General features: G+C 36.1%; 1 protein-coding gene across 1 annotated transcript in view; it reads right to left on the reverse strand.

The window, feature by feature from the left end:
* Positions 1-583: 583 nt before the first annotated feature.
* The window catches only part of LOC123565513 (tRNA-uridine aminocarboxypropyltransferase 2-like), a 31263-nt gene continuing 17688 nt past the window's right edge, over positions 584-14158 (reverse strand). Inside the window, exons 3-6 of the mRNA XM_053549351.1 lie at positions 12357-12448; positions 11852-12047; positions 8005-8133; positions 584-7466 (exon numbers count right to left, since the gene is read on the reverse strand). Coding sequence (XP_053405326.1) covers positions 7266-7466; positions 8005-8133; positions 11852-12047; positions 12357-12448 — 618 coding nt within the window. The 3' untranslated portion in view covers positions 584-7265. The remainder of the gene's footprint in view (positions 7467-8004; positions 8134-11851; positions 12048-12356; positions 12449-14158) is intronic.

Raw genomic sequence — 14158 nt, forward strand, 5'->3', positions numbered from 1 at the left:
TTTTTTTAAACATACGACTATTTTTTTTTTCATCAAAACAATTATTATAGATTATAAAAAAATGCCCTTTAGATCATACCGGATTAAAGGTATATCAGATAAGCGTTTAATTATGATTAATCCAATCAAGCAGGGTCGATACTTTTGACACGAAGTGTGCCGAAGTTTTCACACCCCGCGGGCAATTATGACAGATACCGCTTGTTGCGGATAATTAGCAAGGCAATATTTCGGCACTTAATCTAAGCAAAAGCTGAAATTTTATGCGAAAAACAACTGGTCATGCTCGGCCAAAAAAGTGGTCCGGCCATGGCCGGACCGCCCGCGGCCGAACCGCCCGCGACGGCCTTGCAAAAAGCTGTAGATAAAAGGGACCATCTACTGATCGAAGATGATCATGATTTGAATGTGTACTTTTTGTAATTTTTTTGTATTTTCCAAGTAAAATGGTGTATAGACCGGCTGACAATAGCAAAGCATCATATCCGATTTCTTTGTATGGAGATACCAAATTAGTACTTTGAATCTTTTATATATAATAGAATTTCTGTAAAGGGATGGGTATAAATGACCGAACAAGAGATTTCAACATCTGCAATGTTTATATTTCATTTTGTGACAGAGATAATACAATTTATAAAACCATAAGGAAATGTGACAAATATTATCACACTCATGTAGAAAGACCAATCATTTATCACAATCTGTTGCATAGGATATAAACATACTCAAACCACACAGAAATCTAGCATGAGATCTTTGCTGAAAATTAAGAGGGCCATGAGGGCCCTGTATCACTCACCCGGTCATTTTACCCTAGAAATCCTATAGTAACTAATTTTGACTTAGGATACATAGAGACAAACAGAGACAAACATTCTGACCATAACTTATAATTATGTAACTCAGATAGATTACTAACCAACGATCTGACCAAGTGACCTAGGCTTTTACTCAAGTGACAATTACATATATTTATCTTAGATTTTAAACAAGAAAACATTGTGACAAATTTTTATGACATCAAACAGAAAATTATATAATTAAGTGACCTCTAGAGTGTTAAGAAACCCTCTTTAAGATTTGTTCTAGTAGCCTAGTTTTTTTTATAGTAAGTTATAAATTTAAATCCAGTTTCAAACTTATCTAGATATATCATAGAAACAATATCTGACAAATTTTATGTAAATCGTAGAGAAAAATGAGGTCCCTAGTGCGAAAACATGGTTTGTCTGTGATTTAACCTAATGGCCTTTGTTTTGATCTTAGGCAGCCCAGTTTTGATTCAATAAGAACATTCCAACAAAAATCAAGAAGACAAAAGAAAATGTGGCCTCTAGACCGCTAACAAGGTTTTTCTAAGATTTTACCTGATCATTTTGTTTTTGAATCATGTTATCTAGTTTTGAACTTTAATTAGAATTCAAAACCTCAGAAAACCAAGTTTCAAACTAAACAGAGATTCCAATGAGGGTAAGATTCTGACCATGTTTCATGGAGATTGGGTCAATACTGATACCTCTAGAGTGCTAACAACAGAAAACACATTTTGCATGATGGACACGGAGTGATCCAAATAGCTCACCTTGAGCACTCTGTCCTTAAGTGAGCTAATAAATAACCGATTATAAGTGTATTTCAGACAAATATCAGATATAATAGGGTTTGAGATGGCCAGAATTATGGCCCCTTTAAAAGTTCCTTTCTTAAGGAGCTCAGTTGAAATTTGGTCAGGTAATATATTTACACATATCCACACTAACTGAGAATATAAAATATCCACATAATAATTATGTTGTCAGTACTTTTAAAAATGGATTTTTTTCTACTCTGATTGCCTAAGATTGAGCTTTCTAGCATAATTTCTATTTTTACACATAGAATGAAAAAATTAAAATGACAGTTTGAAAGATTTGCATGAAATGTTACTTACATAGCAATAATTCAATAGAAATACAATGTTTTAAGAAGTATTATCACCTCCCTTTTCACAGATTTGAACATAACTCCATTATGAAGCTATAAAACAGTTTTTAAGCTTGATAAATGGTTCAGCTTGTTGGAATATACAATTAACTATCAACTGGAATAGGTGATGTAGGAAAGTCAGACTAAAATTAAAAGAAACCTGTTTGACTTTTCTTGAAGGGAGATAATTACATGATTTCATAAAACACATATTTCTTATTGGGATCTGGCCATCGAAACCTTAAACAAATCTTTCAGAAAATGCGTAAGAAGTAAAGAGGAGCTGTCAGATACGTGACTTTTAAAAGCCTAATCACAAAAATGTTAAATGATTAAATAAATATAAGACAAGAGGGCCATAATGGCCCTATATTGCTCACCTGTTATCACTGCACTTAAGGACAAGAAGCTATTTATAGTAACATAAAAGGGAAGTAATTATAAAAATTTTTTATTGTAAGTGAACAAAAGAAGGATCTGCCAAATAAAAACAGGAGCACTGCAATGCAACGCAAATGCAGATTTTTGCATAAAAACTACTTTTTTCACTGGATCCGCCCATGTATTAACGGGAGAGAAACTGTGTGCAAGCAAGGCAATTCACATGCTGTTAATACCTGATTTTCATTTTTGAAATGCATTCCCAAAGACATATATGTATTTCTGCGCAGACTGACATCTGGTATATGCGTCTTGTTTCTTTCATAAAAACCTCTTTTTGTAGCATAAAAGATGCAATCTAAACCATAGAATGTTTTGCTGTATCACTTACCAACGCCAAAGGCGCTGCCCCCAACAATGTTCGTACTCGTTTCTTCCCTTGTTTACTCCCCTTTTAGAACTCTGCGTTGTTTCAGTTTTTGTAGATATCCGTGAATATTTAAGAATCGCGAGTAACTTGTACGATTGTTTTGTTTATAGGAATCATATTTATGATTTTGGTAAGTATCAGTCGATATGTTTTTATCTAATTTCTGGAAGAACTTATATAAACAGCTTGAAAGTTTGACATTACGTCCGTACTAATCCGTACTCCTAATGTATCTGTACTCAAAATAACTCGAATGTAAAGTTATTATTCTTGAAATTTACCTCCTGTTTACCAAATGTTGAAGTTATATGAACATTTTTTGGTAATTTCATGTTTGTAATAATGGGAGATAAAACAAGAGCTGTCGGAGGACAGCAACGCTCGACTATTCAACAGCCTTGTCAATTGAATGAATACAAAAGTCGAAAAAGGGGCATAATTTTGTAAAAATGGAAAACAGGGTTAAGGAACCTGCACAGTGCTTATCAGCAGAATATGACAGTGAACAAGTGAGTGAAGTTTCAATCCATTCCCATTAGTGGATACTGAGATATCAGCTTACATACAAAACCTTAACCAAAAATTTCTAAGTCAAAAAAGGGGCATAATTTCGTAAACAAGAGGGCCATGATGGCCCTATATCGCTCACCTGTTATCATTGCACTCGAGGACAAAAAGGTCCTCAGAAAAAAATATTTAAGTCCAAAGGACAGAAACAACAAAGTGAAGAAATTTAACCAAAAAGAAAAAAAATTCTTACAAGGTACAGATATGTCAAACTACACCTAAAAATAGGAGATACCATCCATGTTGTACCACAGAAAAGTGGTCTCAGTTTTTCCCTACGGCAAATAATAAAAAAGTTACTAAAAATAAGCTATTTATAGTAACGTAAAAGGGAAGTAATTAAAAAAAATAAAATATTGTAAGTGAACAAAAGAAGGATCTGCCAAATAAATCTGTTGAAATAAATGAAATTTCAGATCAGTATCTTCATTAGTTACGGAGATATACCCATTTTAATTTGAAATAAAGGGAGGTAATCTGACATAAAATCAGTCCATAGTTATCTACCCTGATTGGCTCAGTCCAACTAATGACAATAATGAAATTTCAAATAAGTCCTATAAGTTCTTACTGATATAAATCCATTTTGATTACAAACAGGGGAGGTAATCAGATATAAAATAACTCTGGAACCTACGATTGGATCTGATTTGTCATGGAATCCAAGATTTATTGTTGTTGAAGATAGTCTGAAAGTTTGTATTAAATAAAACCATAAACGAAGTCTCTATATGGCTGCAAAAGCCAAAATTGCCAATTTTGGACCTTTAAGGGGCCATAATTCTGGAACCCAAGATCTTATAGTAATACAAGTTGTGTGCAAGTTTGGTTAAAATAAAAACATAAATAAAGCTGCTATTGTGCAGACAAGGTCAAAATAGCTAATTCTGGCCCTTTCAGGGGCCATAACTCTGGAACCCATAATGGAATCTGGCCAGTTCAAGAAAGGAACCAAGATCTTGTGGTGATACAAGTTGTGTGCAAGTTTGGGTAATATCAATCATAAATGAAGCTGCTATTGTGCAGACAAGGTCAAAATAGCTAATTTTGGCCCTTTCAGGGGCCATAACTCTGGAACCCATTATGGGATCTGGCCAGTTCAAGAAAGGAACCAAGATCTTATGATGACACAAGTTTTGTGCTAGTTTGATTAAATTCAAATCATAAATGAAGCTGCTATTGTGCAGACAAGGTCAAAATAGCTAATTCTGATCCTTTCAGGCGCCGTAACTCTGGAACCCATCATGGGATCTGGCCAGTTCAAGAACGGAATCAAGATCTTATGGTAGGGTTTCAGAAATCCCATGTTCGGAGCCCGGGGGCTACCAGAAAATTCAGTCGGGCTGCTAAATTTTTTCAGAGCGTGCCCGCCGGGCTTCCTTGAAATTCCGTATCGAGTAGCCCGGAAATCAATTATTTAGTCTTCAAATATAATTTTGATAGTTGTCTATAATCCCCTTGTTTATCAAGAGATACATGCCCGAGGCTTTAATTATCTTACCACCTACTGTCACAATCGGCAAACAATAACCGTTCAATCGTATCCGCAGGCAAATGTTTACAAAAACATGTGCAGGAGTGATTTTAGACTGATCCAATAACATCAAAATCGCTGATGGGTATTGTTTAAAACAATATGCAAACCAGTCTTAAAATTACGTCATTTTAGCGCCACCTGCCAAGTGTACTTTAGATTTCGCTGACCTCAATATTTATCGAGCGATCAGAAAGAATAGATATTTGACTTTGAGGCAGTTTAGTGCTTACACTGATTGTTTATGCTTTTCAATTTAAATACTTGCCTAACATGCAAAATATTTGACCATGATTTTGCAAAATATCAGAAAGTATACAGAATTTTGGACAAACATAAATTAGGATAAGTGAATACACAGTGCCAAGAAACTGAGAGACGTTATATACGCGGTTCTAGTCCGTTTATTAAACCAGACAGATGTTTAGAATCAAACAGGATCAACTTTAAATAATTTTGAGATAAATTACAATTCATACAGCTCTAAGTTAGTAAGTTCTAAAGAATTTGCAAGTTTATAAAAATTGATTTGCATTCCTTTTTTTATTGCCATGTTGCAATAACTATCAGGAGTACTCCTGATAATATTTCTCAGTTTAAAAACATGTAGTTTTATCTTTTAAAATGAGAAAAAGGAGTAATGATAATTGCTATTTAAGAGAACAAAATTTATAACAATGTGGGTATGGCTAAAATTATGAAACCTCTAATAATTTAATCATTCCATCCACTGTAGTTTAGAAGCACATAGTAAATAAACCGAAATGGCCATTGCCAATTAAACTTAAATGTTCGGGCTACCAGATTAAAATTTTGGTAGCCCAATGGGCTATCAGTAAATTTGCAGATTTGTGAAACCCTGTCTTATGGTAATACAAGTTGTGTGCAAGTTTGGTTAAAAAAAACATAAATGAAGCTGCTATTGTGCAGACAAGGTCAAAATAGCTAATTTTGGCCCTTTCAGGGGCCATAACTCTGGAACCCATAATGGAATCTGGCCAGTTCAAAAAGGAACCAAGATCTAATGGTGATACAAGTTGTGTGCCAGTTTGGTAAAAATCAAATCATAAATAAAGCTGCTATTGTGCAGACAAGGTCAAAATAGCTAATTTTGACCCTTTCAGGGGCCATAACTCTTGAACCCATAATGGGACCTGGCCAGTTCAAGAAAGGAACCAAGATCTTATGGTGATACAAGTTGTGTGCAAGTTTGGTTAAAATAAAATCATAAATGAAACCACTATCGTGCAGACAAGAAATTGTAGACACACAAAAATAGCAAATTCTGGGCCTTTAAGGGGCAATAACTCTAGAACCCATTATGGGATCTGGCCAGTTTTCGAAATGAACTGAGATATCATGCCAGTACAAGTTTTGTACAAGTTTGATCAAAATTGCTTGCAAAATGTGGTCTCTATCTTGTTCACAAGAAATTGTGGGCGGATGACAGACGGAGGACGGGTGATCACAAAAGCTCACTCTGTCACTAAGTGACAGGAGAGCTAAAAACACGTGTATTATCCCTACAGCAATACACACACAAAACAAAGTCATATGACCTTTGACCCCTAAGTGTGACCTTGACCTTGAAGTGACCCATCCGAAACATGGCTCTGCACATTGTTTTGATGAGGTGAACATTTGTATCAGGTTTCTTCAGTTTGGTTAAAACAAAATCATAATTGAGCAGATGCTGAGCAGAATAGCTTTCACAATCCTCCTATTATTCCGGTTAATGAAAAATAATAAAAAATTTCCCATGAAAAAGAAAACTGGAAAATAGAAAATGCAAAATAACGAATAAATAAAAGGATTCAAGCGTTTCACAAGGAATAAAAAATCTTCATAAACACCATTTTTCATGAATAAATAACAAGATTCGATAAAAATAGCAAAACCTAGACAAAAACCACATATGAACAGAGAACAGACCACCTGTGAACATAGACCACCTTTGAACATAGACCATCTGCGGACAGACACCTCCTGTAAACAGAGACAATCTGTGAACATAAACCATATGTGAACAGACACCTGTAAATAGAGACCATCTGTGGACATAGATCATCTATTGACAGATACCATCTGTGTACAGAGACTTCATGTGCATAAAGACCATCTGTGGGCATAGATCATATGTGAACAGATACCATCTGTGAACAGAGACTTCATGTGCACAGAGACCATCTATGGACATAGATCATCTGTGAACAGATACTACCTGTGAACAGAGAATATTGGTGCACAGAGATCTCCTGTGAAAAGAGACTACCTGATTACATTCTTAATTCTAATTAAGAACACATGCAAGTAAAGGCCACTTTAAGGCTTTCCAAAGATGGTCTTTATAGACAGGTTTTACTGCAGCCTAATTTTAAGCCAACATCATCTGGCTTCCTCTTCTATTCCATTAGTTTTCTCTTGTTCTTTCATCAAGTGTTTTTCTTTCTCCATACGACGAATCACCTTTTTCGGCAACGCTTTCTGCCACAATCCATTGGCAATTTTAAATTCTTTACTCTGGTGTTGAACGGCTCCATGCTGTAGTTGGAAATCACAGAGGGCGTCAAGTGGAGCTGTAAGAACCTGTAACGTAGGCATAGTACTACAGATGGCTGAGGTCCATCATACAACTCATTTGCTCATAGCGATGGGAATATCTCCACCTTCAACTATAAATTCTTGTCCTTGCGTACCAAATTCTTCAATTAATCTAAGAAATAAAACTGAACATTCAAATTAATTTCTTTTACAGACTATTTTTGTAAAGCAGTGTATGTATTTATGCAAACATCTGTAACTGTATATTTAAAACATCTGTGTAAGTGTATATCTAAAACCCCCTTATCTCAAAACTCTGGCTATCTCAAAGACATTTTCAAGCCCCGTCCTGATATCTCATGTACAAAATACCACTTTAAGTAGACTTTCAGTTATATCAATGTAACGCTCATCCTTTCAAATTTTCACATACCAAGATTTACCACTAATATCACCACAGTAGGAGAGCCAAAACACTCTGTGTAAGAGGAGTTTTGTCAGCTAAAGGAAAATTACACATGACGATGGAATCACAACACATTTTCACTTGACACAGCTCAACTGACTTTTACCATATACTTACATCAGCCAGTTCCGGTCTGTTTTCAAGAATGGAGAGTGCCACAGCCACAGATTCCAAAGTTGACAATGCGTTGTCTGTTGGCTGAGTACGTATCACATATTTGCTCTTTCTATCACAGTTAATCATCACCTAAACATAAAAATAAAATGTGCTTGTTTTCATTTTCTCTGAAGTCAAACCAACATAATTTAAATTTTCAGCTGTATTTGCGATTTGAAATTTTCTCTGTGTAAACTGTTTGTGTTTTTACAGAAATTGCTCTCTGTGCAAACTGTGATAAATTACTGTCTATTTATGTCACTACACGTGCACGCTGACAGATCAGTTTGGACTATGACAAGTGCTTGCCATCTTAAAACAAATCTTGAACAATATATATTACAGTTTCAAACTCTGATGCACATAGTGTATCAACATATTTCTTGTCTTTCCAACTTTACCTAGTAATCTATTTAGAGAAACTGAAACTGAAACTGCTTTATTTGATTAAACGCCTAATTTTACACATAGTATATTCACTGGCGTTGTACATTAAATTATACCAGATTTATATAGCGCCCAAGGTGCTTTACATAGTTCAAATGCAGCCACACAGGGCGCATAATTCATCCTCTACTAGCACAGACACAGAGCAATCTGACCAGAGGGACAGAGTGAGACAAAGCCCCCACGACAGAGAGATCAGAAATCAGATACAGGCTTATTCGGCTAACTTAGCCTAGCTCGTTTCGAATAGACAGCCTGGTTCTTTAACGTGCCCAGTGTATAGCACTGATACACGCAAGGATTGCCTGGGTTCCTGACCAGTACACCTCTAGCACCTTTAGAGACCACTTTTCGGTGGTTCCCCTTGTGGTCTCAAAATACACTGTATACATTTTTTATAAAAAAAGTAGGGATGGCAACGAATATTCGAATATTCGTTCATTATACGAATATTCGAATACTGTTTCACTATGCGAATATTCGGAAAAAATATAAAATCATGAAAAATAGATAAAAGCTAAATGAAATACCCAAAAATGTTCGTTTATCTAATTTGCCAAAACACGCTTTCATTATAAATTCGCGCGAAAATGGCTTCTGTCTTTGACAGACGTGTCAGTTTGTATATTAGCGTGCCGAGATTGTACATTGCTGTGGTGATGACAGTATACCCTGTAGTTAATACCGCTAATTGCTTACCTTTAGAAAAATTTAAGGGTCCCTAATTGATGTAAATCCGTTATAAGTCACCTTGTTTTCCACAGGTGCGAACCGCGTGTAATTAAAGATCATCAGATAGCACTTGAAACTAATGACTCGGATTTCAATCAAAGTCGATAAAAGATGTATTTGAGTAAACAAAAATGCCGAAAAGTATAGAAAACAAGTCAAATGTGATGCATATTTTTGATGTAAATCGGATTTTCAAATTGATAAATTTATATGACAAATAAATGTATTTCGTATGGTTAACATTTTTTAAGTAGTACTCAATATTTAGACAAGAAGTTAAGCCAAATATTTGTTTTCCTTTATATTATCCTTATTAGACTCCCCCAACCCGCAGTCTAAAGCACTTCATTTTATTGAAAATATTATCCATGCTTATACGTGAATCTACTGTCATAATGCAAGCAATTCCTCCTGTTGTTTGAAGTATTTCACGCGATCATCCGATAGGAAGTCGACTACGTATAATAGTGTGGAGAAAACGGCTACATCCCTGTAAGAAATAAATTAATCCTCTATGAATTATATGTATATGAAGGCACATGACGAATATTCTGTATTCCAGAAGATGAACAAGCGATAAGAACGATTTGTCAGTCTTAATTCGTCAATATTAGGATTACTTCCTTCCGGTGTAAAAGAAAGTAGAATTAATGCATGTCGCTGATTCCATTAAGGTTGATAAACAAGTAGGATTTTGAGTTGATTTGTTGATCATTTTATGACCGAATATTCGAATATTCGTTCGGAAGGTTGACCGAATATTCGAATACCAAAAATGCAATTCGTTGCCATCTCTAAAAAAAAGTGAAAACTGGTACAGCGTTTTGACAAGTGAACATCTTAACATCTTAAAAAATGTTAAAAGTAGTTTGTCTAATCATGCAGTGATGAGTTAGCAGTAGGAAAAACTAGCGCTAAATATTACTGTTATACCCCCTAATGCCACTTTGATATAGGGAAAGTAAAACGTTTTGATCATGACCTTTGACCTTCAAGTTTGACATTCACCTTGGATATAGTAATCTCAGATGTAGTATGCTCTACTGTAGTCTTGAGGTTAAAGAACTGATTATAGTTTTATGAAAATCCTTCCAGTGGTTAAGACATTATGAAGCTGACACAGATTTGAGCTACTTAATCTTTGACCTCTGTGACCTTAACCTTGGACCCTAATGGCCTTGATTGTGCACTCAGAAAGTCATCTGGAAGAGGTTTACATTTGATACTAATTTCATGAGGAAATTTAAGTTATTTGAACTTTGACCTTCAAATGTGACCTTGACCTCGGACCAAGTGATCTGGGTTTTGTGCTCAAAGCATGGTGTGTTAGTGAGGTGGAAGTGTTATGAAAACTTTTTAGTGGTTAAGACAATATAAAGGGACAAAAAATTATGCTGACTTTTGAATTTCAACTGTGACCTTGACCTTCAGTCTAGTAGACTGAATTTACACACCGTATTTTGGTGTGTATAGGTCGCGGTAATGTACAGTCCGCATCTAATTTTTGCTCTGGAAATGGTCGGAAAATTTAACTTCTAGCGTATTAGTCGCAGTTAAATTTCGGATTTTTTCCCCAGCAATATTTAATATTTACCGGCAAAAAAGTTATGGCGGCGGCCATATTGATGCCGCGGACTGAATTATTATCAGAACCTGATTGGTGGAAATCGGACTGTGTTATTTTCGTTCCCAACCGTTTCGTACCAACAGTAGTATCGGTAACAGACTACATCAAAGAAAAGCGGCTTTTTGACACTAATTGGCAGCAGACGTCTCTTATCATGCAAGTTTAAGTGTGAATTGTTTGCACAGCAATTATAACACCTTTCCGTGTCATGTAATTAACCGCGTTCTTTTGATTCTGAGTAAAAAGATTAACAAAATATCTCTTTTTGGATTTTTTTTCTTTTATTTAAAAATCAAAAGTAAAAAATAATCATTCAAGCTTTTTAATACACTAAGAATTAGTATAAACAATGTTTGGAATGGAGGACGGATCTGTCCGGATTTTATCCAACCCGGAGTACATGTCAATGGCGTCCAGTAAAACGAAAGTAGAAACAAACGTAATTCAGACTGCAAAAACATCTTTGAATTAAAGTCATTCGTAATTTTAATAGTCTGTATGGGTTATTTACGATATATTTTATTGAAAGTAACCGCTATTGGTTGAAAAGCCGCCGATATTGATATTTTTTTATCCATTTTGTTCGTTCGTAACAGATGCACGTAATTTTGCGAGAGCTACGGTCAGAATATTGGCCCGAAAAAAAAAACTGCTGGCAATGTTCTGTCGTATAGGTCGCAGGAACTTTTTCAGGCAGCAAAATGGGTAGAAAAAGTGCGACCTATACACACTAAAATACGGCAAGTAACTTTGTAGGAAATACCATTCATCAAAACTTGCTTCTGGTATTAACAAGTGGGAGATATTTTTTATATGTAAAACAACTGTATATCTTTCATCTAATTTCAATGGTTTGAACCACTTTTTACCAATCTGTCATTTCACATACCAGTGTATAATAGATTTTGTGTTTTTTTTCATTTGACATTATCAGATATTTTCATTCTAATATTTCAATAATCCACAGTGACTAAAAACAATGTTATAAAACTGTTCTAATACCTTTTTTGGCACCTTGAGAAGTAGATTATTTATATACATGCCCCTTGCCTGTGTCCATGTTCCGTCAAGGGCTACTAGATTATAGGGGCCATCATGGGCAGGTAACTCCGCTATATCTACAGCATCGTCACCGGGGAACAGCAAAACCGTCTTTGGAGAGTGTAACACCTCAGAGAGATCTGGGTACTTGATATTCCTGTAAATATTCTTACAGGTTTATTACTGTATATCATAGGGAAATCTGTTAATGAGCAAGTGACTTTTTCAAATCAAAGAAAATAAAGAGTCATAGTAAATTTATTGTTTTCCTTAGTTTTTCAAACATATCTGAAAATAATTTAAAGGTTAGAAGTATAAGTAAGCTAGAACCTTAATATAAATTACAAACTAATTATTTTTCAGTAATATATATCCGTATCTTATCAAATAAAGTCCTTGGACAGAAAATAATCTTTATTTTCTTTCTAAGCAAACAAAAGCAGAAAATTTGTGATCAAGCCATTACCTTCTACTGAATCTTTTCCCTCTAATGATGGTACACTTTCCCTCCTCTAAACTTTGTTTTAACATTGGAGCTGTCTTCAACTTTCTTAACTCCTGAAAAGTTAAGTTTGAGAAATAATTAGCTAATTGGCTGTGTAAACTCAAAAATAATGTCTTGACGAAATACTTGGTTATTTATATTTTTATGAATACCCAGTACCATTAAATTTGCAAGCATTGTGTTTTCCTTAACTAATATCTTAACAATCAGTCAAAAAATCGACATAATTATAGGTCATATGGCGACTATCCAGCTTTGAAGGTGGAAGAAGACCCCAGGTGCCCGTTCGAGCATTATTTCATCACTACAGGGCACCTAGGTAGAACCACCAACCTTCCCTAAGCCAGCTTGATGGCTTCCTCACATAACAAATTCAATGCCCTGTGTGGGGCTCAAACCCACACTGGTGAGGGGCAAGTGATTTGAAGTCACTTGCCCCTCACCGATGTGGGTTCGAGTCTAACTCAGGGCATTGAATTGCCAAAATAAGGATGTGATATCATCAACAGTGCAAAACAGATTGATGATGTATGTCAGTGGGTGACTGTCTTCAGGTACTAATGTATGTCAGTGGGTGACTGTCTTCATGTACTGATGTATGTCAGTGGGTGACTGTCTTCATGTACTGATGTATGTCAGAGGGTGACTGTCTTCAGGTACTGATGTATGTCAGTGGGTGACTGTCTTCATGTACTGATGTATGTCAGAGGGTGACTGACTTCAGGTACTGATGTATGTCAGTGGGTGACTGTCTTCAGGTACTGATGTATGTCAGAGGGTGACTGTCTTCAGGTACTGATGTATGTCAGTGGGTGACTGTCTTCAGGTACTGATGTATGTCAGTGGGTGACTGTCTTCATGTACTGATGTATGTCAGAGGGTGACTGTCTTCAGGTACTGATGTATGTCAGTGGGTGACTGTCTTCAGGTACTGATGTATGTCAGTGGGTGACTGACTCCATGTACTGATGTATGTCAGTGGGTGACTGTCTTCATGTACTGATGTATGTCAGTGGGTGACTGACTCCATGTACTGATGTATGTCAGTGGGTGACTGACTCCATGTACTGATGTATGTCAGTGGGTGACTGACTCCATGTACTGATGTATGTCAGAGGGTGACTGTCTTCATGTACTGATGTATGTCAGTGGGTGACTGTCTTCAGGTACTGATGTATGTCAGTGGGTGACTGTCTTCAGGTACTGATGTATGTCAGAGGTGTGCTGTCTTCAGGTACTGATGTATGTCAAGGGTGACTGTCTTCAGGTACTGATGTATGTCAGTGGGTGACTGTCTTCATGTACTGATGTATGTCAGTGGGTGACTGTCTTCAGGTACTGATGTATGTCACTGGGTGACTGTCTTCAGGTACTGATGTATGTCAGTGGGTGACTGTCTTCAGTACTGATGTATGTCAGAGGGTGACTGTCTTTCAGGTACTGATGTATGTTAGTGGTGACTGTCTTCAGGTACTGATGTATGTCAGTTGGTACTGTCTTCATGTACTGATGTAATGCAGAGGGTGACTGACTTCAGTACTGATGTATGTCAGTGGGTGACTGTCTTCAGGTACTGATGTATGTCATGGGTGACTGTCTTCATGTACTGATTGTATGTCAGAGGGTGTACTGTCTTCAGTATGATGTATGTCATGGGTGACTGTCTTAGGTACTGATTATGTCAGTGTTATGTCTTCATGTACATTATGTCAGAGGTGACTGTCTTAGTACTGAATTTATCAGTGAGTGACTGTCTCAGGTAC

The sequence above is a fragment of the Mercenaria mercenaria genome, chromosome 8 (genome assembly GCF_021730395.1).
Source record: "Mercenaria mercenaria strain notata chromosome 8, MADL_Memer_1, whole genome shotgun sequence".
Taxonomy (NCBI): domain Eukaryota; kingdom Metazoa; phylum Mollusca; class Bivalvia; order Venerida; family Veneridae; genus Mercenaria; species Mercenaria mercenaria.